Below are 25819 nucleotides of genomic sequence, written 5' to 3'. Positions count from 1 at the left end.
TCCAGTCCTCTTGCAGAGAAACAGCAGCGTTCTGTGTACATGGAGCTGTTACGCAGCTGACAGGAAAAGCAACAGGCAGTATCGCCCTGTCCCGAAGTCAATCTTGTTTTGTAAGATACCAGTCATAAAAATACCTGATACATGGGGGCATTCACATTGTCTAACTTAGAAGGCTACAGTATGAGTGAACTCCTAAACTGAGCACTCAAAAATCACCCTCCAGAAATACCCTTATCCTCTAGAAGCAAAGGTTCCAGTTTCAGTATGACAAGTTGGATAGGCCAAACACTGCCTCAAGCTCCAGATCCCTTTCCAGTTTCATTTGGCCCTCCTGGGAGTAAGGCTGAATACTAGATAGAAAATAATGGACTTTTCCTTTTTCTTTTCATTTGAGTACATTCAGCCAATATTTGTGAGTGCCTCTCTCCGCTGGAACTCCACCTTCTGTATATGTAACCCAGAAAACGTTCCCTCTGATAGAGCTACAGCACCTCATTGGCTTCACCAGGACTTGAAAGCCACCATCACAAATTGTACTTACCAGAAGGTCAAGAAATGGGCAGTTACCTGAGACATTAGTTTGGGAAGCTACATTTGACAAGATTATACAGCTGTCCAAACATGCCTACGTATCCTTTTTTCCTGGGAAGCTGTGACAGCGTCCACAACACTTACTTGTATAATGTCCTGGCTGGAATTCAGAACAGCAGCAAAATGTTCAGGAACAACTTTGACATCCTAATTTAGGTACGTAAGTATGCACAGGAATGAGAACAGGCTTTTTGTTTTTTTCTAGCTTGGCATCAACATAATGTATCAGCTCTTCATGTTGAGGAGAGGGGGCTGGGTAAAAACACTGAAGCAAGCTTCGCAGGACTTCACCCCCAGACCCAGCTAACTGCCCCAGCCGTACCTGAACGCACTTCCAAGGAATGCACTCGAGGGTGTTAGGATGGGCTGCTCATGCTCCATGACAGGGAGACTGGTCAAAATTATAGTTTAGAGGCAGTTATTCTGTAAACTTGTAGTTACACGTGGTCAAAATAAATGAATTTAAAATTCATGGTAGGGGCAGATCTTGCATAACTACCTCTGTTATTCTTCAAATGTTTAGCTAGATGCAAAAGAAAGAAATCAGTAGCAATGATGAAGGGTATTCCAGGCGCTGGTCATCAACAGCCAGAATATGCCCATTTCTCGTTCTAATAGTGACAGATGGTTCTAAGAGGTGCATACTGAAATCATCTCCTCAGCATTTATTTCTTAGAGTAACACATTTTCATTTTCACAGTAAACAATCTCATAACAGTGCACAATCCAGATCACAGCTTTCTCCTCATTGCTCTCTCCTCTGGAAGAGCCACAGGAATTTTCTGAGGCACGGACACAGAGGAACAGTGTATTTGTCAGATACAACTCCAAAAAAACACCTTTACAAGCTATGGTGTTTCCATCTTTGCATTAGGCCAAATTACTAGGGTTAGCTGCAGAACAGGCTTCGGCAAACACCATTATTGTAGAACAAAACTCTTCTACAGAACCCCAACGATGGAAAAGGCGTCCAGGTACTGAAGAGGTAAATACAAAGACTGTAACAAGCAAAATGCCTTACGTTAACTTCCTCACTGATCGACTAGAGACTGATTTTGGAAAGAGCTCCAATGTTCCAGCTCAGGAACACTGTTCAGACACTTCTCCACCAGGATGGAAGCGGGGCAGACAGCTCAGAAGAGGCCAGTGGGTCCTGCCTGGCTGAATTTGGCATGGCAAGGAGGGAAGCCCTCAAGCCTGCAGGCATGGGCAGGCTCTGGCAGCTGGCGGCTTGGATGCATCCCCGCACAGCAATCTCATCGCCCTGGGGAGAGCCTCCACACCTCAGGGCATGGGCGATAGCTTCACGGAGGGGATGTGCTTTCATTCTCAACAAACACACGCTTTACATATCAGAGGTAAAAGATTTTATTATCCCATGGATGTTTCCTAAGAGGTAATAGTCCTACCAGACAAAATATACAAAGCATTTTGTGTTTTCTTTCTAGACAACTGCATTCTCACCCTATGAAACAGCGAACGTGTCAGTTCATCTTAAAGAACCAGGGCTTGTCCTTACAGCTGCGGGGTTGCACAGAGTTAGCATATTCAATGACCAGTTAATTCATGCAGAATCAGAAGGAAGGGGGAAAAGGTCTGTGTGCTCACCTGAGTGCAGGCTTAGGTGCCCAGAAACGAAGAGAAACACAGGGCTTAAATTTACCAGTTTGTGGTACTTCCACCAAGCAAACCAATTCTCTGACTTGCTTGTCATCCACTTCGCAAGGAAAGGCTAGGGCTGATAGAGCTGATAGGGCTGATTTGGAAAAACACAGCTGTGCTATAGAAAAGCAAATACCCTCTGGCAGTAGGAAACTTTCCTTACCAACCTGCATGAAGTACATGCAGTTCTTCGTTTTACATCCAGCTTAAAGCAGGAGACCAACATCTCCTCCTCTACCTGTTAAAATTTATTATTATTGGTTGACTCTATATTTATACGAAAAAATAAATTCTCAGCCTCTAAGGACATACTAATTCCTGTTGTTTTACATGACTATTTGAGATACTGTTTTGTTTTCAAGTAACTAGCTCACAGTATTACTATTAAAAGTTTTACTCTAAAATATATTCACTTTTTGGTCCTGCTGAATTAATGATTGTACTTGCATTTACTTTATCCTTCCTCTTTCTAAAACAACAAGCTCATTTCAACAGATGAACAAGTCCAGATTTGCTGGAAACCAATTAACAAGAATGTGCCAAGCTGAACTTCATGCTGTTCTTTCAAGCCAAAAAACTGCCTGCATTTTAAGAACCTAATTAGTTTTAACTATATTTATGGATCAGAGGGAAGAATATTTAATTACTCTGCAATTCTTCTCTCCAATGATCAATAGAAATGCAATTTTGTTCACACAATTTCTCTGCAGTATATCGATGCACTGAATCTTGCCTTGTATGAATATCTGTACCACAACGGTGCCCTCAGATGATGTGATATACAGTAGGGCTACAGGAATTACTATCAAAACAGCTTTATTGGAGGAGTTATACAAGAAAACTCTCTCTCAACACAAACAAAAAATTCTGCTTCTGTACTCGCCAGTAACTACCAATTCTGCTGCTGACACCACTTTGCACACAGGCATGGCAGCCTCTTCTACAAAGAGGCAGAGTAAGGCTATGCAGCCTTGCATGTGGCTACGCAGCCTCCCTGCTCCGTGGCCCCCAAGCAGCGCTATGATCGCCACGTTGTTGCCACCCCACATCAGCACCGCGTACCCACCCTCTGGGGGCTCACCCGAGGGCACCCCACGCCGCTCTGAGGGCTGTGCCAAGCCACGCCAGGCTCAGGAGCAGACTGCCACGTGGCGAGGAGTACTCACAGGGGCAACATGTGAAGGCTGCTTTCTCTGTTTGATAACCTGGCCTTCAGGAGAACAGCAAGCAGCAAGCTGGGAGCACCACAGCACGGTTTGGGCAGAAATCCCCCTCTGCTGAGTTCTCTGAGTTACTGTTTGTAGCCTCACATCTGTTCTCTCCCTAAGGGCATCTGATTCCGTATTCCTGGTAGTTACGTCAGCATCAAACTGGTTGCCCTCCTCCTGTCACACACCTTCTGTCCTGGTGCCAAGGCAGGTTCAGAACACTGCCAGCAGGAAATTGCTCAGCCAGGAAAAGAGCACCTGTTTCCAGCATCCTATTTCTTGGCCATCCCTTCTACCCCAAGCCTGCTCCCAAAAGAGATTTCCGTCCTGTGGCATGGAAGAGGCTGCGTTCACTCCCAGGCTATCTGTGACCACTGCGTAAATTTAAGCCCAGCAAAACGTCTCAGGTAGGCAGGAGGAAGAAAAAGATAATCAACTGTGAGGCCACGATGGACCCAAGAGGTTAGAGCTTCACAAGCAAGGGAAGGAGTAAAAATAAAAATAAAAATAAAGTAAGACACATTACCATGTCTAAAAGAGGGCTGAGAGCATGTGTGTGCAAGCAAAGCCAAGGAAGGTTACAACAGGACAGCAGCCTCATGATTTTTTGCAGATAACAGTTTCAACCACAAAAGTGTTTTCAAAGTGACGAATACGATGACAGTTCCCAGCCTCACGTCGACTGATACCTACAAGGGATTAAAAGAGAGAGAGATGGGGAGAAAACTCAACAAATGTTAATTTACAAGAGCTGCATTAAGTGGGGGAAGGAAAGCAGATGGGATGCAACCACTGAACACTGAAATGCAGGAACAACACAGCCTGTATGAAAAGCAGCATAATCTCTTCTTTGGAAGAATAGCCACATTATCTAGGCCTTAGTCCTGCAATAAGAACTGCCATGAGCTGGAGGAGCCACAGAGAAACAGCTGATTTCAGCTGACAGCATCTCAGTGTTATCTCACAGGCCAGAAAGCCCCACAAAACCAGCAGAAGTCACAGGCTGGTACAGAGCACAGCCCTGGTTGCAGCCAAGGAAGGCTTAAAATCATCCTCTTCTGGCTGTTTGAATCATCATACGCACTGATCCTGCCATGGCTTCAGCCTCTCTGGAGAACAAGGAATGCTCCCCGCATCCTTAAGCTGTTTCAGGTGAGGCTTTAAATGTACCAGTATCTAAAACAGTATCTAAAAACAAGTAACTACAAATACTGAAACTATGGAGTTTTTTGCAGGACATTAGCGTTTGTATATAAGATACATACATAACATTTCATGAAATCATTTTAAGGTAGTCTATTTTTCCCTCCTCACAACTTTTTCCATATTATTGAGAGCTTAATTAATTAAAGGCAATTTGCAGACCTAATCTGCTCTGAATAGCTGCCACTGAAGCAGGTATCTACATTAGGGAAATTTTCCAAACCGTTCCCAACAGTACTGCTATTAGTTCAGCCCCAGGAGTCCACATACAAATGAAGTGCTAGCTCCTGCAAGCATCTTTATTAACGTTTCGATTAATCTGAGAGATGCAGCAATAGAAACACTTACAGCAGCCAGCACCCATTTGCAGCAGCAGCATCACAGGCCAGGGTTCAGCTGAATTAAATGGGGAAGACCTCAAAAAAATCTGTGCGCTTACACCCACAGGGAAACCTCCCCTCTCACCACGAGGAGGCCAGCATGGCTGTTACAGCAGAAACAATGACTGGGATGCAGGGGAAAGCGAGTTAGGGCGGCTGAAAGCTGCCAGGCTCTTACGTCTCCTGGCGCTCCTCCGCTTCAGCCTGTAGGTCTCCTTGCCGCTGCAGAGGCGGTAGATGAAGGAGCCGAGCTGCTCCATGTCATGGACGTGCTCTGTCGCGATCATCTCCTCCTGGATGATGTACGTCTGAGGCAGGTACGTCCCTTTCTGAAATGACAGTTTCCACACACAAAAAAAGAAGCATGACCAGCGATCTGTTAACAAAGACCTGGTTCGCACGGAGCGCCAAAGACGGCCGCACCTGGGGGAACTCGCTGCTTGAAGGCTCCAGCCGCACTAAGCAAGGCTGGTTAATGTGCTTGCCTGTCCTTGCATTCAACTCTCCCATGCTACTAGCACAGGGCACACAAAACAGTTTCAAAAACTGAATACTCAGACAGGAGGTAAAGCCAGTGTAGGATTGACCCTGTTAGAAACTAAACCCAGTTTTACAGGAGAGCGTGCAAAGCTCTAAGAGCATGGCAAGCCCATCTGGAGGGGGATCCAGGCTCAGGTGAAACACCAGAAGCTCCACTGAAAATGTGAATTTTACTTCTACTTTAAAAGGCAAAATCCCCCAACCCCAGCCCTGCTGAGATTCCAACAGATTCCCAACTTTTCTGCAATTCCCCCTCCTCCATGACCCATTCAGCACAACCCCAGTGACCTCCTGCCCTTACAGCCTGCAGTAATGGGGACTAGCAATGACCACGGACACACACAGTCTCCCTGCTGCTGAGGTGGAGAGGTGACTTTGAAGACCAGGGTGGTAAGTGGGGTGCTTGGTGGGCGAGATGTAGGAGAGCGCCACCAGGAGCTAGAAAAAAATGGGAGAGAGAAAATGGAGGAGCTGGGAGCCTCCCAGGGATGGAGGCCACCTCTTTTGCTGCAGGAAAGAGATCTGCTTGGCAGCAAAGACTCTGCAAGCTGTGCCCGACCTCGTGAAGGCAGCAGAGTGGAGGGGCCCAGGTGCTCAGGGCGTCTCACCACTGCCTGGGCACCACAGGGGCAACAGGGAGCCGTGCTACAAGTCCAGATTGAGGTGGGGGCCACTTCTGAGCAGACCAGATGCTAACCAGGCCACGAAGCAAAGACTCATTTATGGTCCCACTTGCTTAAGAAGAGTCAAAGGAATAAAAGAATCAGCAGATCCCCAAAGAGGGACCACTGTAAATATAAGCAGGGGAAAAAGCAAGCAACGGCAGCACAATTTCAAACTTCATCTCTTCAATTTCCACCACAGGATTGGTTATCTCCACAGAGACACACCTGGAATCACACTGCCTTAAGTTAGTGCCGTGCTGTTGGGCTGGCACAGCCTTCTGGATCAATAAAGCTCTCCTCTAGTGCTGGAGCGCTAGGCTATTAGTGGAAGTCTGTATTACACTAACACAACAGTTCCACAAGAAATTCAATTATAGATTCTCAGCGGGAGAGTGCAGGAGAGGGCACATGATACGTGCAGTTACTGGCACAAGCTGTCACGTTAACACGTGAGATTGGGGCTCAGGATTTGTCATATCCTTGACAAGACAAGAGGTCTTAGAAACAGACACACACATGCGTGCAACCCATTATGTTCATTGTTTTAGATTTAAATAGCTGTGGGAGCTGAAATAGTCAGGAACTGCTGCTCCTCCATCACAGGACTGTGCAAAAAGCATGTTACCTTCAATTCTCTGCTAACAGTTTCAAGAACACTAGAGCTCTGAGCATCTCCATAGGGAAATTAATCTTGGGCTCTACAAAAGATGTGGATCATCCATCATTTAACCGGGTCATCTCCAGCTTCCTGCTGCCGCACAGCGGGAGCATCCCTCCATCCTCTTCTCTCAGATACTCACTCAGCCCCGGTCACTGAGCCGTTACACCTATCCACACATAAGCCTGCAAGAAGCAGCACAACTGCCATTTGCAGGGAAAAACCTGAGAGAGGAGAGGCCCAGTAAGGCATACAGGTGACAGCAGGGCTGAAACCTGAGCAGGGTCTGGCACAGCTGTGGCTGCACGCAGCTGGGACCACAGAGCAGGCACAAGGCACGAGCAGCCGCACTGCAAAGGGGCACAGGGCACCGGGCTGAGGAAAGGGCAAAGGGCTTCAACCGAGTCCCTCTGCTGCCACAGCCTGCCAGAGCAAACAGCTAACATTATCTGCTGGACTGAGGTTCGGTTCTAGAAACAGGGCTGAAGCCACTGAACATCTTCAAAGCTGAACTTCCACCCAGAAATTAGTCTCGTTCGATGGGGACTTGACTGGATTCAGAGGAGCAGGGAAGGCAAACGGAGGACCAAGAGGAGCGGGGACCAATGCAGCTCATCCAACATTGAAACAGAAGCACTTCAGAGAAGGCGACCACATCGTCAGGCAATGAAAGTCCCTGCAGCAGGGAGAAACCTGCCCTCTCTGCCTGACACAGGCCACTGCCACGGCTCACAGGATAATTCAGCTGGGAAGGGAGCGCAGGAGGTGTCTGGTCCAACCTCCTGCTCAAAGCAGACGCAGCTATGGGATCGGGCCAAGTTCCTCGAGGCTATATCCAGTCCGGTCTTGAAACCCCTTGATGGAGGTAGCACAACCTCTGTGTGCCACCTGTTCCCCTGCTTCACTGTCCTCACAATGAGAAACTTCTTGTGAGCTCAAGAGCAAGCTAAGCACTTGAAAACAGCAACTCTAAAGTACACGTTAAAACCTGCACAGACAGATTGGACATGTGTCCATCCCAATAATCAGTTATTTAAACCCACGTCTGCTTTTACACTCTTTTTAAAGAATTAAGGTCATAATGGTCATAAGACCACTTTAACCGTATTTTTATCCCCCTTTTTAATTCAATTTCTGATAAAGACAAAGCATCATTTTCACTTCCTGTAATTTTATACCTGTTATTTTAGAACGTGACCAGCATTTCCAATCTCCCAGTTTTCTGCTGAGAGTCTACTCTTTTCCATTTCCTCTCTTTTCTATTTCCCTTTGCCCAAGGGACTGGTCACCTGCCACAGTGGCTGGTTTGGAGAGAGTTGTAAATAAATGCGTGTTGTGCCCCAGTGGTGTTCCCAGCACACTTAACAGATGGTCAGGGTGCACAAAATTGTGAGGACTGCTGAGAAACAAGCTGGGAGTTTGACAAGAACTGGAGATCAGGCATCTCTCAAGCCCAGCCTTTCACCTCTCAACTTAATCCTACAAAGTTCATCACACTGCATGCAGCAGCACTGACTGAAGGGAATTAGCAAAAGAGTTACACTGTTTTTCTTCTTCTACACAGACCGTCTTGGAAGGGAGTTCAAGAGCCAAACACTGCTTTGCTTTACCTTCTGCAGCCTTAAAAATCCTGTTGTTTCTTTTTTTTTCCTGCTGTTAAGATTAAATAGTGCTCTATTTTAAGGCTGTTTTCAGTCACTGCAATACACCAGCACGGGTTTCTGAACTGAACAAAACTGCTGGCACTAGACCCAATTAATGCCTGCTGTGAGCAGAGCTGCATCAGACCAAGTGCTGTGCTTCAGCCCTCAGCATGGTGAGGGAAGCAGCACAGATTCCACCCCCAAAAGAGTACAAGAGAAGGCCTAGCACTCCCCACAGGGTACCAAGAGCTCTGCAAATGGCAAAATACAGCAGCAAGAGTGAGATTGCCCCCCTGCAATTGCCCCCTTTTCTCCCCACCTTGACTCCTATCAGTAAGCACCAGAGAAAGGAATCTGCTGCTTCCCTGAGCTACCCTGGTCAGGTTCATCCATCATGCCAGTGTTACTGTGCTGTCTGCAAAATTAATATTTCAGCCACAGCCCCTGAAGCTTCCCCTCTACATGAAGACTTAGCTCTGTCAGAGCCAAGGGTTACTTCCACAGACACTGTTTTCTGTTTCCCAAGAGATTCTAACTGGCACCCAGAAGCAAACTCAAGAAAAGCACACCAAATAAAGCAGTACTGCAGCTGTACCTTCACGTTAACCAGCAGCTCCCACAGGTTGCGTGGAGGCATCACGATAGTGGTGTTCAGCTCGATGACGTAGCATTTATCCAGCGTTATGTCATGATAAGCTGTCAGACCCTGTGTTCCAAGCAGAGAGATTAAGGAATTGAGCCCTTCTCAATGAAATATGGCTGTGGAGGTAGCTGAAAAGAGGCTGAAGTGAGGAGCAGGGCAGGAAGGAGGAGACATTCACCAAAACAGGAGCACTCTAGGCTGAAGCACCCTCAACCCGCCCTGGAGAAGCCCTTGGATCTGCTCGTTGTCACTCCTGGTGAACACTCCTGGTGAACAGCAGTTTCCATTTCTCTTCTGTATTTTCCCTCCCCTCTCCACGCACTTCGCCACCCCTCCTCATGTGGCCGCAGGCACCCGGCTCGCCCCTGAAGGCTGTGCCAGCAGCTGTCCTGCACTTCCACCAGAAATATCCTCCAACCCCATGCCCAACGCTCAGCCACACTGGCACATCCCACCAGCTCACAGGGGAGGCCCTCCCGCTGCCTCCTGACTTCAGCAAGCACCGACCTCACACTGACATTAAACGGCCAAAAGAAAAATTCAGGGAAGACAAGAAATTCTTTTAAGCAACAAACCTGTCCAAGGACCTCCCTAGCAAGGCCTAACATGCAAGACAAGCAGGTTGGAAAAGCTCAGACAGGGCCCTGAGAAGGAGGAGAGCTCAAAAACAAGATCATCGTACAGATATGTGACAACAGCAATAGTGCTAGGCCATGAGAACCGTGCTGATGCCCCCCACACTACGCCCAGGAAGAGCGCCTTACTCTCTGGAAATCGTGGATGATATCTGCAGGGTCGCTCCCTCCGAACTGCGGCACCGGGACATTGATTTGCTCATAGTTCTCCTCAATGTAAATCTTGACGTCTTCATGCAGCTCCAGCTGCCCCTTGAACGGGGAGTACAGCGAGTCTTCGTAAAGGACGCCGCAGTGAAACACGCTCTCACGGGGAAGCTGTGGGGATGAGATCCAGCTGGAGACACAACACACGTACACCCCACACCCCATTAACAATGAGAGCCAACACAGGAAAAAAAAAGTCCCCAAACTGGGTAAAAATACTTATCAAACGGGCACTTAAGAATATTTCAAAATCTGTCGGCCAAAAAACGTTCTCGATGAAGGGAGTGCAGAACACCCTTGTGAAACGACCATGTCTCCTTTTCTGCTAGCCAAGCCCAAAGGGAAGAAAGGATCCCTTGTGGGATTTCATATGGGGTAAATCAGAAAGGTAAAACGTCTGTCAGGAGGCTCTTAAATTTCATGACTAGGCTGTTCAGATCCTTTTGTAGATAGAGCTTCCAGCAATTGCATTTTTCTGTATAAGGCATGTAAACTTGAAGCAAGCCAAGCATCGCTTCTAAAGGCACTTGTAGCTCATCTATGGCAAATGCACCAAGACAGAATCAGGAGCTGCTGCCCTCTGGGACTCCAGAAGCACAAACTGCAGGTAAGAGAGCTACCCCAGGGCGAGCAATTAAGTCTGAGCACTAGCATCACAGGGACAAATTGCAGCCATCGGAGACCTGGAGCATAAAGGCTCCATCACCTTGGTCCCCAGACCATCTCTGACTCTGTTGAAGAAGCTTTGCTATGTAATTGCACATAAGCTTTCATTTGGTATTGCAGGCAGTGGGGTAACAACAGACAGCCCCAAATTGAGCAGCTGACATTTCCCAGTGCCATTCAGCATGCAGCGAGGGTAGGTTACTGACTGGTTGATGGACCAAACGCTGTCCATCACCCAGTTGATAAACCAGCCCTCAACACCAGTGGCTGCCACCCAGTCATAAAGAAGTGCCTGCACCAAAATCCCTGCACATGGGTCCGTCATATTCACACTGCTGTGTGGGAGGGGTGAGCAGCCCTACGGTTGTCACAGGGATTCCAGACCAGCTATAAATGAGCACAGGTAATAAAGAATTGATGTATCTGAAAACAAGGATTGCAAATTAATTTGACAGCACGAACATGTATGGAGGAAGGAAGTGTATAAAAAGCCTGTATTGCTGAGTGGATAAGTGCTGGCTGCAGAGCTGAATGCAGCCTACAGTCCTGGGAGAGCTCATTCACTAATAGCTGCTCCACAGCAGAATGAGGTCTTCAGTGCAAATCAATGCTCTGGGCTTTCTTAGCTAAACACTCAGCAAGCCACAGAGCTCAGCAGTTTCCTACTTAAAAAGCAGCCCTACTGCGTCCCAGTCGCCATGCTCTGACCCACAGTTACTCAAATCCACAATGCTGCAAGCCCAGTGCCTCTGCCAGGCCAGGCTATGCAAAGCCTACATGAAAAGAAAGGTGCTGAATTTAACAGAGGCTGTAGGCCCACCTGCCACACCATCTCCTGCTCGCTTCTCTATTCACTGCTTGCTTTATTAATAGCAGCACCTATTTTTGTTATGCCTACAGAGCTTCTCTGTGCTAGAGCCTAAGAAAAAAAAAAACATTGCAAAAAGCTGCTTTGTCTTGCCTGTCCCCCCTGCTGTCCAGGGCCTGCTCTGGACATGCTTTAAAACTGGTTGACCACTGACCACAGTAATGTTGGGTTCACAAGGCAGAACTTGCAGGATATTTTTATATGAGTTAAAAAACAAAAAACAAAGGAGAAGAAAAGGAGGATTTCCAGAAGGCCCTTCCTGACAGTCAGGATGGAGGTGAGCCTGAACCCGCTGCTTCAGACACATCTGCGGGGCCCAGAAGCACTGGCTCCTGAACCACCACCACACAAAGGAAGAAACAGCAGCACCAAACCAAAGGTTGAAGCAGCTTGTCTGCTTGCTCTGGGTCAAGGAGCCAGCAGTCCTTCCTCGCTCACCCATACCTGGGTGATGAAGAAGTATCTGTAGACATACATCGAAGCGAAGACCAAGCCGAGGAGCAGTACGAGGAGACCCATGGTCAAGTAGCACACCCCGCTGAGCGATGACCTCCGGCTCTGCACCGCGGGAGCCTGCTCCTCCTGCAAGGCAAAAATGAGAGCATCAGTCAGCTGCTGCTGCAAGAGACCAGAAAATCAACAATATTTCATGTAAAGGCCACGCGTGAGCTTCTGAAGTGCAACTGAAGAATGCGGGCAGTGTCCTGTAACTTGATTTCACACCTAGCAGCGCTCTGGCAAGAGTAAAAACACTTTTTATGCATTTTCCTCTCTCACTGCCTCATATATATATATATACACATACACATATATATGGATGTGTGTGAACATACAAACATACATGTATGCCCTGGTTCCTACAAACGGCTCAGAACAAAATCCAGCTTTGTTTCAGTGGTGATAAAGATCAATCAAAAAAAGGCTATCAGGAAGAAGGAACAGGGATGCAGAAGTAACAACTGGATAGCCGCTGGATAAAACTACATTGCTTTTGTATTTATACTCATTTTTTTCATTGTTGCTGATATACTGACACTGTTGCAGCATTCTTCAGGGGAAATTTTCCACGTGGAAATGACTGGTGAGAGAAGTACCTGCTAGTACCTCCTTGGTGGGGTGAGCCTACCCAAACAGCCGCGCTGATCGCCTCACCTTCATTGTCAGGCAGACTCTGTCACACCTTCCAGGAACATGCAGGCCGGTCCGAGTATCAAAAGAAAAGATAGCTGCTTTTTTCAGAGTGCTGTCTGACCTATGTAGGCAGGAGTCAGCTCGCCCTGTTACACCCTTCAAACAGGAGGGCAGCGCAATGGCAGGGCGACCTCCTGGGAAGCATGCATCCCAGCCCACGAGGCTCTTGTTTGTCCTGCCAAAATAACTCTCTGAAAACTTAAGCAGGAGGATGTAAGGGCTTTCAGAAGCAGATGAAAGAAATCCGTTCACAGATGCCCCACTTTCCACCCAGAAAATTGGAAAGCTACCCTCAGATGAGCAAGCAGACAGAGGAGCGACACCAGGGAGCTCCTGCAGCTCATCTCCCTCTCTGCAGTCTGGGATCTGAGGCATTTGATTAGAAAAACACTCTCACCAGCTGGAGATTGATACAAGCTGGAGAAACAGATCTGAAAGAAAATAACAGCTTTTCATGTCTGAGATGCATCACTAGTATACCCATGACAACAGCAAAAGAGGAGGTGGCTTCTCCAGGGTAGCATGGCCAAAACTCACAGGGTGGCGGTGCAGGTGCTGAAGCCCCGAGGCCTCTGACCAAAGAGCTTTGGGAAAGCTGCAGCTCTAGCACACCTCCAGGAGAAATTAATCTATATTTATTTCCTCTTCATCCCAGCTTTGGAAAGACCTGTAGCAACTCTGCCAGCTCCCTACACTGAAGGATCAGCGTTTAACCAGGTTGTGGCCACTCCTCCAGCAAACAACAGGATGAGCGAACTGAAAAATAAAGCATCTGAAGTTCATCTCCTCTTTTTCCCTCCCCCTCCTCCTACAGATGAGGGGTGGCAACTGTGACAAGCCACGAAGAAAAGAAAAATAAAATCACAATTCTGTTTAAAGGCTCTCTGCCATGAACTGCTTGGATGGGAAAGTCATGCTGCATGTCAAGTATTTCACAAAAACAGATTTCCCCAGATACTTGCCATCGGAGGAGGAGTGCGGACACAGGGGGTGAAAATGAACAAAAAGCTCTCCTGCTACTAACCACTGAAGCACAGCAGACAAAACGCTTAATGCTCGGCAAGAGAAGCACATCCAAAAGGCACCGGGTTCCTGTGATGGATAACGCACTGGTTGCTACCTCGAGGAGCTGCAAGTGCTAACTTCCCAGTGAGCCTGTGGTGAGGGTTCAGAGGAGCCCTCTAAAAAGACAAATTTTGTCTGAAGAACGGCAGGGAGGGAAAAATAAGCTCTTGCTGGTTTGCTATTTGCTAAGCAGGTCTGTGCTCTTTGCACAGCCAAGAACACAGCGAGACATCTCACCCCTCGCTGCAGTAGGAGATGGGTTTGGCTCCTTGCAAAGCCTTCGTGGCTTAGGGAGAATCGCCTGAGCTTTGTATCTGGGAGAAGGTGGGAGAAGCTACTCAGGGCTTTGCCCTGAGAGAAGCTAGGAAATACCAGGGGCAAAAAAAACCTCGAAGTCTAAGAGAGAGAGAAAAAAAAAACTCAACAGCTACTTTTCTGACGGAGCATCAGTGAAGGCAATGAGGTTCAAAATAGTGTCATGCAGGCCAAGGGGAACAATTAACCACAGCCCTGCAATATATTGTGCAGAAATCACCAGCACAAACCTTCACAGAAATGTACACCTCCTTCCGGACCTAAAGGCCACCAGCCTTCGTCACGATGCATGCGCCGTAACTAAAAAGCAACCAACCACACATCAGCCAGCAGCTGAGCTTCGGGCCGGAGGCATTTTAGTGCCGACAGATGGTGGAAGGAGCTGTGCCCAACCTGCTCTAGCAGCATTTCGGTTGGGGTAAGGAAGCTTCACCAGGTTGGAAGAATCCAGGAGGCTTCTTCCACAGGCTGCTCCCTACCCACGGTGCAGCACACGTCCTTTCCCACAGGACAGCCTCTCCCTGCAGCAGAAACGGGAATATTTCAAAAACAGAAAATCCATCACAGTTGGTTTCCATCCATTCTTGCCATAGGAATGCCTGGCTCCCCGGCACGGGAGCAGTTTTCCCTTCTGCTACCCTTGTTATAAAGGGAACCAGACTGTCCCAGCAGTGAGCTGGGAAAGGCACCCTGCCGGGAAGGCCCAGGCCACCAGCTGGCAAACAAAATGGCACGCCGCGCTCACGCAGCACTGGGGATTCTGCAGATCTAGCAGCACTGCCGACCCTCTTCAATTTCTGCGGTGGGGACGTGAAACAAGACTCAGCAGCATGGTTCTCCTGGAGAGCAAAGCACGCCTCTGAGACACGTGTTTTCACTGAGGGCAAAAATCACAATATTAACACACAAAAGCACTGTCTAACAGTGCTCACCAGATGTTTAATATTTTGTAAGAACTCGTTAACCAGATGCTCCTCTTGCAACAAGCCACCCCACCGATTTTCTGCCTCAACCACATACGGTTTCTTTTGGTCAAGAGAATTGGAAAGGCTGGGGTCAAAGCCATCCCTGGGCAGAGGCAGGGACAGGTATTTCAGTGCAACAAGAGGTGGCCACGGCCACCGGCCGGTATGTGGGAGCTGGCAGAGCTCCTTCCCCATGCAGCCCGAGGGAAAGGCACAGCTCACTCTTCCTCCATATGGGGAAAGCATCCATTTCTCAAGGAGAGCGCCTGCGTGCCTTGGTTTTCTGCCAGGCATTGTCCTGCTAATACTTCATCCCACCGGGCGAGAGACAGAGGCAGCTCCAGCATGCGAGCCTGAATACCCAGATGTGCTGAGTCGGCTCCAGTGTGCAGGCGTGATCGCTTTGCAGATGCTCAGACCAGAACTTGGCAGCAGGCAGGACACTGGAATATAAAAAGGAATTCCTTTTCTTGGATAAAACAGGATATTCGATACGCTTCAGCGCCCTGCCAGCTTGCAGGGACAGTGCAGGAACAGAGTACAGGCAGCAGATACCCAGATGGGAGGAGATGAGGTTATGCTACAGACCATTTGGTAAAGGAGGCTTGAAATTAGTCTGGGAACAAAAATATGTCCTAATTCAGTCTTTCAGGATTTTCTTCAGAATTTCAGGGCTTGCTGAGGACACGATGAAGAGAAACCATCATGCCTGTGGGGCACTGCTGAGGGCTCTCACTGCTGAGCAAAACCCCTCTGGCTTCCCAGCTCTGCAGGGATGGGGTCAAGAAGAGCCTGAGCCTGGAGCCAAGCTCCGAGCCAGGAGGTCAGCAACAGCTCCAGCCCTCCATGGTCAGCGAAGGTGGCAGCCCGCGAGCATTTGCTCTGGGCTGGAAACTGCTCACCGCCTCTTGCTCCCAAGTGCCGGCGACCGGGCTTCAGCAGCACCTCGCTTGCTCTTCGCATCCTTCCCTAGCCCACGCATGGGACTGACGTCCACACGGGAGATTTTCTTAAGGGAAGGTCTGTGCAGATTCCGAGTAGGAGTGATGTGGCCCAGTATCTTCCATCTTTTTGAAGAACTTATGCTTTTTTAAAAAATATACGTAAGTCCTTGAAGGTCCTGGGCCACTGGAAACACAATCCTAGCGCGAGCTGATAGCAAGAACCTGATGAGGTGTCATCTTTGATATGTCTTACAAATACAGTACAGGCTTATGAAAAATAGGTACTTGATTCAATCTCTCTTCCTCACCAGCATCTTGCTGAAGATGACAAAGTGCGGAAATTAAAGGTGTCATGTCATGCCTTGCTCCTTCCTGACTCGCATACCGCCTCTGCAGAGATGGGCTCAGCTCATGCCCTTTTCCTGTTTCTTCAGCTTTCGAAGCAGCTCTGTCTGCCTCCCTTTGTCAGCTGCTGCCAGGAGATCAAAACAATATAGCAGCTTCTCCAGGAAAAGAGTTAAGGGCATGCAGCTTTTCAGAGCTTATCAGCTTTCTCTACTCCATTTCCCTCCAGAATGACATCTAATTACTTAGATAGAGAAACACCATAGCCATCACTTCTCTCAGTCTTTCCCCCCTCTGGTTGCTCTAAGATTTGAGACATTCTTCCCCCATTTTTATGTAACTTGACATGAGTGTAATATAAGCACATATATTCTTATCAATAACATAACATCCAAATAAGCCTAAAGACAGATTTGCTTGTACACATCTAGTTGATTAAAGGATGCATTTGTTGAGTTCTCCATGAACCATTTTTCCCTGCATTTAGGAATCACACAGATTTCAAATCCTTCATTTTAGGCATAGCAGGGCCTGATGAGCAGGGGACACAGCTTGGCAAGTGTCTTAATATACACCCCCAACATGCAAAGAAGCTTGGGGTGACTAAAAATAGTAGATGTGATTTTGATGATTGACAAGTGAGGAGAGAAATATGATGCAGAGTAAATACTCAACGGGATGCAGTTTTGAGAGGAGCTCTATCTGAAAGGCAGTAAAAAATATCAGCCATCTCTAGGAGGTTGCTTGTTTCAAGGAAGTCGCCTGAGCTCTTGATGTGGAAGATGTGCTTACATAATTACAGCCATTGACACAGGCAGTTGTGGCTTCCTCAAAGGAAGCAGGCTCAAAACCTTGGAAACCCACATCAGAAAATCTAACCGATCTAGCTGTTTAGTACTCTTTGGCAACCAAAGGCCAAAATAGAAAAATGAAAAATAAGTTGAAGGTCTCTACCTACAGCATACGAAGTCCCATGTACATGGTACTGCTTTACAGAATGTGAGGACCTGCAGTAACACCACCTCCACTGATTTCAGATTGAGAAAATCAGAGCTGACTGCTGGTAAACCGTAGTGCTGCCACAGTGGGTGTAAGCTGATAGGGACTGACCTCTCACCAGACTTGGCTTTGGGCATCAAAATGTCTCGGGAAAGTGAACCCCACCAAAGCAGCCTGCTCTTCCTGCAAGCAAAGCAAAGTCACCCCGCAGGCAGCACCCCACACGCAGCTGCTGGGCACTTCGTGTCGCTGTTTCGCACGGTAAGCAGCAGAGTTTGGTGGGGCAAGGAGATGCAGACCTGCCTCCCAGAGACAACTGCTCCCACGTGGAGACATTCAGGCCCAGAGCGGCTGGGTGTTGAGCAGCTCCCAGGGATGAGCAGAGCGAGCAGGAGCGGTTGGCCAGGGCTTGGGACTGGAGCGATGGCCAAGCCAGAGCGCTGGAGAAAGGAAAGGGAGAGACAATGTACAGGGAAAGGAAGGTGGAAGAAGACAAGGGAAAGAGGGTCAAAGGGGTAAATCATCGCAGCAAAAACAATTTGCGTCCTGCACGCACGTAAGCATCTCTCATGTCCCAAAAAAGGCTTCTCTGCCAGATGACCCCCCAAAAATTAAAAATAATAATTATTTGAAAAGACTCTTGTGTTCAAAAGCATTTATGCTTGGAGGGAGGAGAGGGAGCAAAGTGAGGAGAAATACCAGGTGACACTACATGGAGAACAGTGCCCTGGGAGAGAACCACAGGGGTCAGTGCACAGCACCAGCAGTGGCAGCTCTGAACAATCCTGTGACCAGGAACAGAACAGCACAGGACGGCCCTTACAGACTGACGGGCCCTTCCAAGACTTTAGATGAGAAAAGAAAATAGCGTGTGCATGCATACACACAAACACACGTATATATATATATATGGCACACAGTTTCCAAGGCAACTTCTGCATGTTGTACTTGAGCAGCGCTTGTGCAGGGCCATGCAGCAGCATTTCCACAGAGAACACAACTGATGGCTTTTGGACTCAAAGATGCCTGAAAACCAGAGGGGAAAAAAAAAAAAGGCTGTAATTAAGAGACTATCACAGCTGAAGGCAAAAAGGTTGCAATAAATGAATCTAATCATATCTTTATCTTTAAACGATACCACCGCACATGACTAGCAACAAAGCCACCTGCCTCAGGAGTCACTCTGCAGCACTGGAAATTAGAATATCAAAAACAACCACTGGCTAATTAAAAACCACAGTGTTGTTGCTATACGACAAAGCCAGCAGGATGTTAAAAATGCAGCCTAGCACGTGAGAGCTCCTAAGCACCCAGTGATCATATTTTCCTTCTCCTCCGTCAGCAAGAGAGACATAAACCTTCTCTTTTCTCCCTTTTCCATCTGATTTTTGAAGTAAGGGGCTGTTTATTCTCCCTCTTTGCACAGGGATGAGGAATTCATTTCTATATACTTTATTTTTTTGGCAGAGGCACAACAACTTCCAGCTGGAGGTTTTCCAGCCTCCCTCTTCTATTTCCTGGGAGTAAAACCATTCAGGGCATGAGCAGAGCCAACAAAGCCTGTTGTAAAAACAAGGCTGTGCTTACAAGGCATTTAGCTAGAGACCCAAGTGTCACACTGAAGTGACAGGCAGACAGAGCAAAAATAAACAGCTGTGACAAAGAGGCAAAAAATGTCCCAACCTGTTTAACAGTCTGACTGCCAAAATATGGATTTGGGTAAACACAGCCTGATTTCCAGAGATCAACAGGAGCCGCAGCCGCTCACGGTGACACTGGGGAAAACCAGCCCTGCGTCACTGAGCCGCGGCAGCATCCCCAACACCCCCGCCGCTGCAGCTAACAGCCTCTGGAGCACCTCAGCACACCTCACCTGGGAGCAGGAAGGAGCAAGCACGGCCAAGTGAAAGCCAGGGTTTTCCGAAAGCCTGAAGTGAGGAGTTAAAGGAAAGGGGATTTTCCTCAGGAGCAGAAAAAAGGCAAAGCTTTGGCACTGGGTCTAAAACCTAACCAGAGTAATTAAAGACAAAGGGCAGCTCAAGCAAGAGCGAAGCAGAGGGCTGCTTTAGGAGTACAGAAAGCTCTTAAATTGAGGGGTTGGCAGAGTTAAAGAGAGAGACTTGACTCAAAGGTAAAGACACATGCAGGTGGGCCGACACCTGACTCCTTATAAGACCTTTGACCAACATCAAAAACACTTAAAAACATTGAGAAACTGAGGCAAGGAAGTTCCAACAGCTTTCAGCTTGTTCTCAGTGTAGCCGGGCCTTCCTCCTCCTCCCAGGTGTGGCGAGGAGCGGCTGCTCCCGGCTGCCCACGAAGGCAGCCTGCTGGCTTCCAGCTTGGACGTGCAGCTCCGGAGGAAGCAGGCCACGCGTCTGACCGCCGCCGTGTCGGCACGGCTCTGACAGCGCCAGTCACCCACACATCGCGGGGGGAAGCACTGGTGCCTTGGGTCTCGTTGCACTCAGGGAACAGCTCTTGGGAACAATTACAAAGGGTTAGTCTTATGCATGCGCTCAGGTTGGTGCCAAGCTGGGATAAAGTCCAAGTCTCCAGAGTAAGACACCTCCTAATGTGCCACACGTGCTGCCGAAGCGAGGAGCCGTCACACGGCCGGACAGTGGGACCATGCGCTCGTGTGGACAGACTTCCATTCTGATGTCCGCATACTCAGCATTTCCCACACTGACGTTGTACAGCTCTCCAATATAAAACAAAACACACCTATGAACCTGTGCAAGAGGCCCAGGCAGCCATGGGCATGAGCTGTCAGGGCTAGTGACTGATTTTGCAAGAGGAACAAAGGATCGGGTGCTGCCTCAAGACATTTGAGGGCAGAAAGTGTGACAGGGGAACCTGCATGCACCAAAAGGTTTCCCACAATTTCATGCAAAGCCATTCACCTCTCGCGATGGCTTTGGATGAAGCACCAGAGCAGGGTGTCAGCGGGGCGGCGGCGCTCACCCGAACACCCTGCCTGAGCTCTAACCACCGCTTCCCCCAGGGAGCTCCATGTCCTGACTGCTCTGGGGTCCGAACAGATTTGTTATCTAAAATTACAGCACTCACCTCTGAGCTTCTACAGTCAAGCAGGGGGAGACAATCATGAGCCAATTAGCCATTTTGGATGTCCCCAAAGGCAAGCTAAACCCTGCTACCTGGTTGGGGCATATTAAGCTATATCTGTCCCTTGTTATCTACCTCATTCTTCTGCTGGAGGTGGCTGATTCTCAAGAAAGGGCAGCAGAAAGGAAGACGTGGCTGTGCCCAAGATGCTTAAGAGCTGGACCAGCTGAACACCTTAACAAGGAACCGGATTTCAGGTTACAACACTTGCCATACCCTGAAGATTAGTGTCACACCATGAAATGAAATCACAGCTCCCTTTCAGAAATGTTAACAGCACTTACCTCTTCTCCTCCCCAGAGCAGCATAGGAAAACCCTGACAGTCAGTCCTACACTTGAAAATTCACTGCAAAGAAATGGTGCCTAGTTTAACAATAGCAAGAGAGAGAGAAGACAGATTTACTCTTCTCAGCTTTGTTGTTCAATCTGACTTCAGCGGGTGGCCACAGCAGCAAGGAAGAAAGCTCTGCAAAGTGTATCTAAAGGGATGGATTAAACAAACAACAACAAAAAAAGCAAAAAAACAGCCCCTACCTCACTGTCCTCCTTCAAAAGGTAACACTGGCATTAAATATACATGCTTATGTTCTCACACGTCAACTGGGAAGAAAACACCAGCTCAGAAGTGAAAATGGATTTTCCATCTCCTGTAAACCCATTAACAAGCAAAGATTTGGTAGCACAAAAGCAGGAATCGCAAATATACATGCAAGAACAACCCCTTCTTTAGAAGTTCAGTCTCTCCAGCTGTGCAGTTGGTGCTCGCTGCTGTACAGGAGAGCAGCGATACACAACAACTACCAGCGGACTACAGCAGTACAGTATTTTTACGTGCAGCTTATACAGAGAAGCTGCCACTTGCTTACATTTGGCAAATGTTCATTTGCTCCTTTCAAAACTGCTTCTTTTCAAAGATGTTTCTTAGTTTTCTGTGTTTTTCCAAAGACTTCGCTGTGCCCAAAGCAGGTAAGCACAACAGCTTCTTTCCACGCCCAGAGCACCTACGTGCAAAGCTGCGCTGGCTTCGGCTCTCCTCCAGCTTTGGGAGAATATACATCTCGAGATGGAGATTACACGTTTCTCCATCTGCAGCTCTACAGTCTACACGTCTTCGGTGAAAGAGAGCTCTGCGTTTCTAAATTCAGTCCCATTTATAACTTTTCTGCTAGAAATAGTCATTCCCTCTTAATCTCCCCTTCCAGTTTTAGCCAGATCCTTTGTCATGCCCAGATGGATTATCAAATATTAATGCCTGGAGTCTCACATTTCACTACAGCAGATCCTGTAGGGGTCCAGAGATGTTTTTTCCAATTCAGTCCTTTCCCTCCCCTCCCCAGCACCCCCAAACCACGGCAAACAGAGAAGAAGTGACAACAGTCCTTTCAGCCCATGTGGATGCAGGAGGGCTGGGGAAAGGCCAGGAATATCCCAAGACACCAGGGTGCAGGCTGGGGCAGCCCGCAGCAAGGAGGCTGAGAAGCCCCACTAGACAGTTGGGTTGATGTGCAGCCTACAAAGAGACCACACAGACAGACAGAAGGGTTGGAGGGCTCCTGCTCTGGGCAGCAAACCAGTCCCTGTGAGCAGCATTTTCTGCCTCCCAGACTAACAGGAAGGGCCCACCAAAAGGAAGAGTCTCAGGGAATGCAGGTGAGATGAAAGGCATGAACTCAAAGCTATCTATGACTGAAGCCAACATCAATCACACCCACAGGGCATCGCTGCGTGCATCCTGGAAAGCCCCTCAAACCCTCGTGCTTTGACCCGCTGCCAAGGTGTTCCCATGGGCTCGACAGTACCTGCAGGCAGGGAGAGCTCTCCCCACCCTCCTGCCTCCGTCACCAAGCCCTTTGCTCCCACCAGGCAAAGCTAGCAGCCAGGGCCTGGGCAAACACTGTCCTTCCCTCCGTGTTCACCTTCCCGGCAAGCAGAAGATGAACGATTGCATGCACTGTCTGAGCACAGCCTTTTCCAGACACACAACAACAGGCTTGGCTTTCTGCTTCCTCTCCCCAAAGGTCTCTGCGAAAGCATCCCCTGACGCACACAGACGTCTCCTCATCCTCAGCAAGCTGTCCTGGGCCCTTGGGCCCCGAGCCTGTGGTGTCGCGCTTGCTGTAAGAGATGCTGCCCCTCAGGTCGGCAGGGAGGCACGTTCAGCAGGGATCTTGGCACAGAGAGCTGAGCAGACGGTCTCTGTTACGTACGGACCGAGGGGGATAAGAGAAGTCTCTTCCCTCCGGTTCTTATCATTCACCCCTCATGAAGCAGAAGACTTTAATGAAAAACAATGAATCACAAACACAGGGAGCGTGTATCCCAGGGCCTTTAATGATACAGCAGATATATGTATCTCCACTCCAGACTCTAAATCTGGAGTTCAATTAAAACTCACTGAATACTATTTTACATCCAAGAAAATATTTTCCAATAAATACAACAAATTATTTTACTGACTGCATAACCTCAAACTGCCTTCTGCTTGAGGCTGCTACATCCTCCCCGCTTCTACTAGTGACAGCAAGACTGTTTCTTGTATAAGCCCTTAAAATGTTGCAGTTGCCTCAAAATCACATGGATTGTCTGACTGAGTCCAAATTGCATGTTCTTTCCAATTCAGAGGGAGCTGCACAACAGAGGAACACAAGGCTCATCACGTGCCAGCTTGCTGTCAGCGCTCCTCACCTACTACTTTTCAGGACGCGTTAGTACCACAGACATCTTCGTGCCTGCCACATCTTTGCATTTATGAAGCACCTGCCAAAATTCGCAGGCTATGGAAGCCGCCGCTGAATCATTTCCCAGCTCCTGCTCCTATCATCGGGATTGAAGTTGTGAGATCAAAGAGGAAAGGAATGCAGAGCATCTTGTTTGCATGTCACCAATGCCATTTTGCTGCAAGGCAGTTAGAGCGAGGCGCACACAGACAGGAATTATTGGCAGCAGGAGAGAGCGTGGCAAGAAAGCCTGACTCCTGAGAGATCGGCCTCACAGGTCGGATGTTTTACAGAGCAACACCCCCTCGGTCCAGCTATGCGCAAACTACACCCGAAAGACCATTGCTGAAGACACCAGTGGCATAAATACCCTGAAAAATAACATCAGGAACGGGCCACCTTGTGCTGGCGGTGCTCCCTGAACATCCTCCTGTTACACCAACTCACCGCAACCTGCTCCTGCTCTTCTGTCACGCTCTGATGCTGATTTCCTCACAAGCCCATCTGCTGGAATTAAGGAACTGTTGAAAAGCCTTTGTTTTAAATTCCTATTTTTAAGTTCCTCTGTAGCTCCTATGGGCTTAAAAGAACAACACAGTGCTCCCCAGGAGTCAGAGAAATGCTCAAGGCAATGACAAGAACCCCAAATATATAATTTGCTACTTAAAACAATTCCATTCATCCAGCAGGACCTGAATCAGGGTAATGTTGATTGCTGGGATCTGGCAGCACTCGCAATGGAAATAAGCTTCTGCCACTTTTATTTTTTATTTTACTGGTTTTAAACTCCTGTTCACACACTGCTCGTGAGAAGGATCCAGATCCTGCCTAAGCTTGTGCAGGATCAGCAGAAAGACCAACTTCCCAGCTGCAGAGAGCTGGTTCGTTGGCTGTGTGAGCTCGAGGTCCAGCGTGACATTCAACTTCCAGGCTGCCTTTTCAGAGCTTGACATCAAAGGTGGGAAGAAACCTACCACCTTCTTTCGTTCGTAAGAAGAAAAGACCACGTCTGGAAATCACTGAGAGAACACAGTTGGCCACATTCCCCATTACAGGTTTCTAGACAGCTTCTAGGAGCTACATTAATAGGTGCAACAGCGACAGACTGAGCACATTCAGACCCTGAGAGCACAGGCAAGCGTGCTGCGAGCACACCAGCGTGCGATGGGAAAGGTCGCTGTGATGGAGGTGACTCCTTGACCTCTGCCTAAAGCTGAGCAGCCTGCTGGCGCACCTCCTGCAGAGCGGCTCCCTGGGGCAGGTAACTGCTGCTCCCCTGGCAAGGCACGTGAGGAGGGATGCTCTGCGGTGCTGCAGCAACAGAGCAGAGCCACAGCCCCTCGTAGGGTTTTTGGGTCAGTGAGATAGATATTTGGGTTCCGTAAATGATCAAACCGCGTGCACAGTCTGAGGCATTTAAGACGAATGCAGAAGTGCCGTTTAAACCTCATCCTCTGATATCAAAGCGCTGGAACAAGATGGACTTGGCCCAGCTCTCTGGTTGGAGCCTTCACCCTTACCCAAAGCATTACCTACCCTGGCAGGTCTGCCCTCACGGAGGAGCTTGGCAGCTGGCGGTTACTGGCAGGAGAGACTGTCCAGAAACGCTCAGCCCCTGGCCAGGCAGGACAGCGCCCACCTCACCTTCCCGCAGCGCCTGCTCCCTCCTGGAGAGGGGCACCAGCCGCACACGGCTGGGACTGAGGGGTCCCTGCCCCGGGCCTCGGCCACTCTCGGCATCTGCCAGGGCTGCCCCGACGCCTCTGCCCGTTGCCCTCTCTGACACCCGCCGCCTGAAGCCAGCAAACCCAACTTCTGCGCATCAATTCCCACCCTGAGACTGCAAGGCATCTGAAGAGAGCTGCCTGTGCTCTCAGCCCTCGCTTCCCCTCCTGCTCCAGCACCAGCCGCCGCGTTCCCATCGCCTCCTCTCCATGCCAACCCTGAGCCTTCAGAGCCGTTCCGACGTGGAATTCAGCCATGACTGACAGACCCCGAACCACGTTCCCCCAGGCAAAACCCCAGAGCAGAGGGCCGCGCTCCGATGCCACTCGTCCATGCCGGCCATTCGCCCCGGGGCCGAAGCCCCGCAGCCTCACGCCGGGCTGCAGCCGCCCTGCCCCGTCCCCTCCCCACCCTCCCCACCCGTCCCAACCCTTCGGGACCTCAGCAAGCACCCGCGGGCCTCCAGCACCTTCAGGGCGCCCCTTGGAGCAAACCCCAAGCTCGGGGCGCAAACCGGACCCTGAACTTCCCACCGGGGGGGGGGGGCTCTCCCCAAGCAGGACAGCGTTACCGAGACCACCCGCCGCCCCCGGCCCCCCGCACTCACGGCGCCCGGCGGCAGCAGCACGGCGCCCGCCGCCCCATCGCCCCCCGCCGCCTTCTCCTTCTCCTGCTCGGGCTTGAGCGCCGCGGGCGGCTGCTGGACGCCGATCTTCACCATGGCCCCGCGCCGCCGCCGCCGCCGCTCTCGGCACCGCCCCGGGGAGGCGCCGGCACCGCCCGCAGCCCCGCGCTGGGCCCGCCCCGACCCACCCCCGCCCCCCGGCCCCCAAGGCTGAGAGCCCCGGCCCAAG

The 25819-nt window shown here is 49.4% G+C and overlaps 1 protein-coding gene across 1 annotated transcript; it reads right to left on the bottom strand.

Annotated features, from left to right (window-relative positions):
* Positions 1 to 1943: 1943 nt before the first annotated feature.
* Positions 1944 to 25742, bottom strand: ITM2C (integral membrane protein 2C). Its single transcript, XM_083849313.1, has 6 exons — positions 25573 to 25742; positions 12014 to 12151; positions 9958 to 10146; positions 9146 to 9256; positions 5223 to 5373; positions 1944 to 4150 (listed from the first exon to the last, which is right to left on the bottom strand). Exons 1-6 carry the CDS (start codon positions 25684 to 25686, stop codon positions 4059 to 4061), a joined length of 795 nt encoding a protein of 264 aa, XP_083705439.1. The 5' UTR covers positions 25687 to 25742; the 3' UTR covers positions 1944 to 4058.
* Positions 25743 to 25819: the final 77 nt, after the last annotated feature.

Source organism: Anser anser (genome assembly GCF_964211835.1).
Source record: "Anser anser genome assembly, chromosome: 9".
NCBI classification, from domain to species: Eukaryota; Metazoa; Chordata; class Aves; order Anseriformes; family Anatidae; genus Anser; species Anser anser.
The sequence above is the reverse complement of the archived record's forward strand: the minus strand, read 5'-3'. Positions and strand labels throughout refer to the sequence as shown.

What these genes read in the sequence shown, in the direction of transcription:
- ITM2C (XM_083849313.1), bottom strand. Translation starts at nt 25,686, where the DNA reads ATGGTGAAGATCGGCGTCCAGCAGCCGCCCGCGGCGCTCAAGCCCGAG. An exon ending in GATACTTCTTCATCACCCAG is followed by an intron (nt 10,147 to 12,013) that starts GTATGGGTGAGC and finishes TCATCCCCACAG; the next exon opens with CTTCCCCGTGAGAGCGTGTT. An exon ending in AGCTGCTGGTTAACGTGAAG is followed by an intron (nt 5,374 to 9,145) that starts GTACAGCTGCAG and finishes CTGTCATTTCAG; the next exon opens with AAAGGGACGTACCTGCCTCA.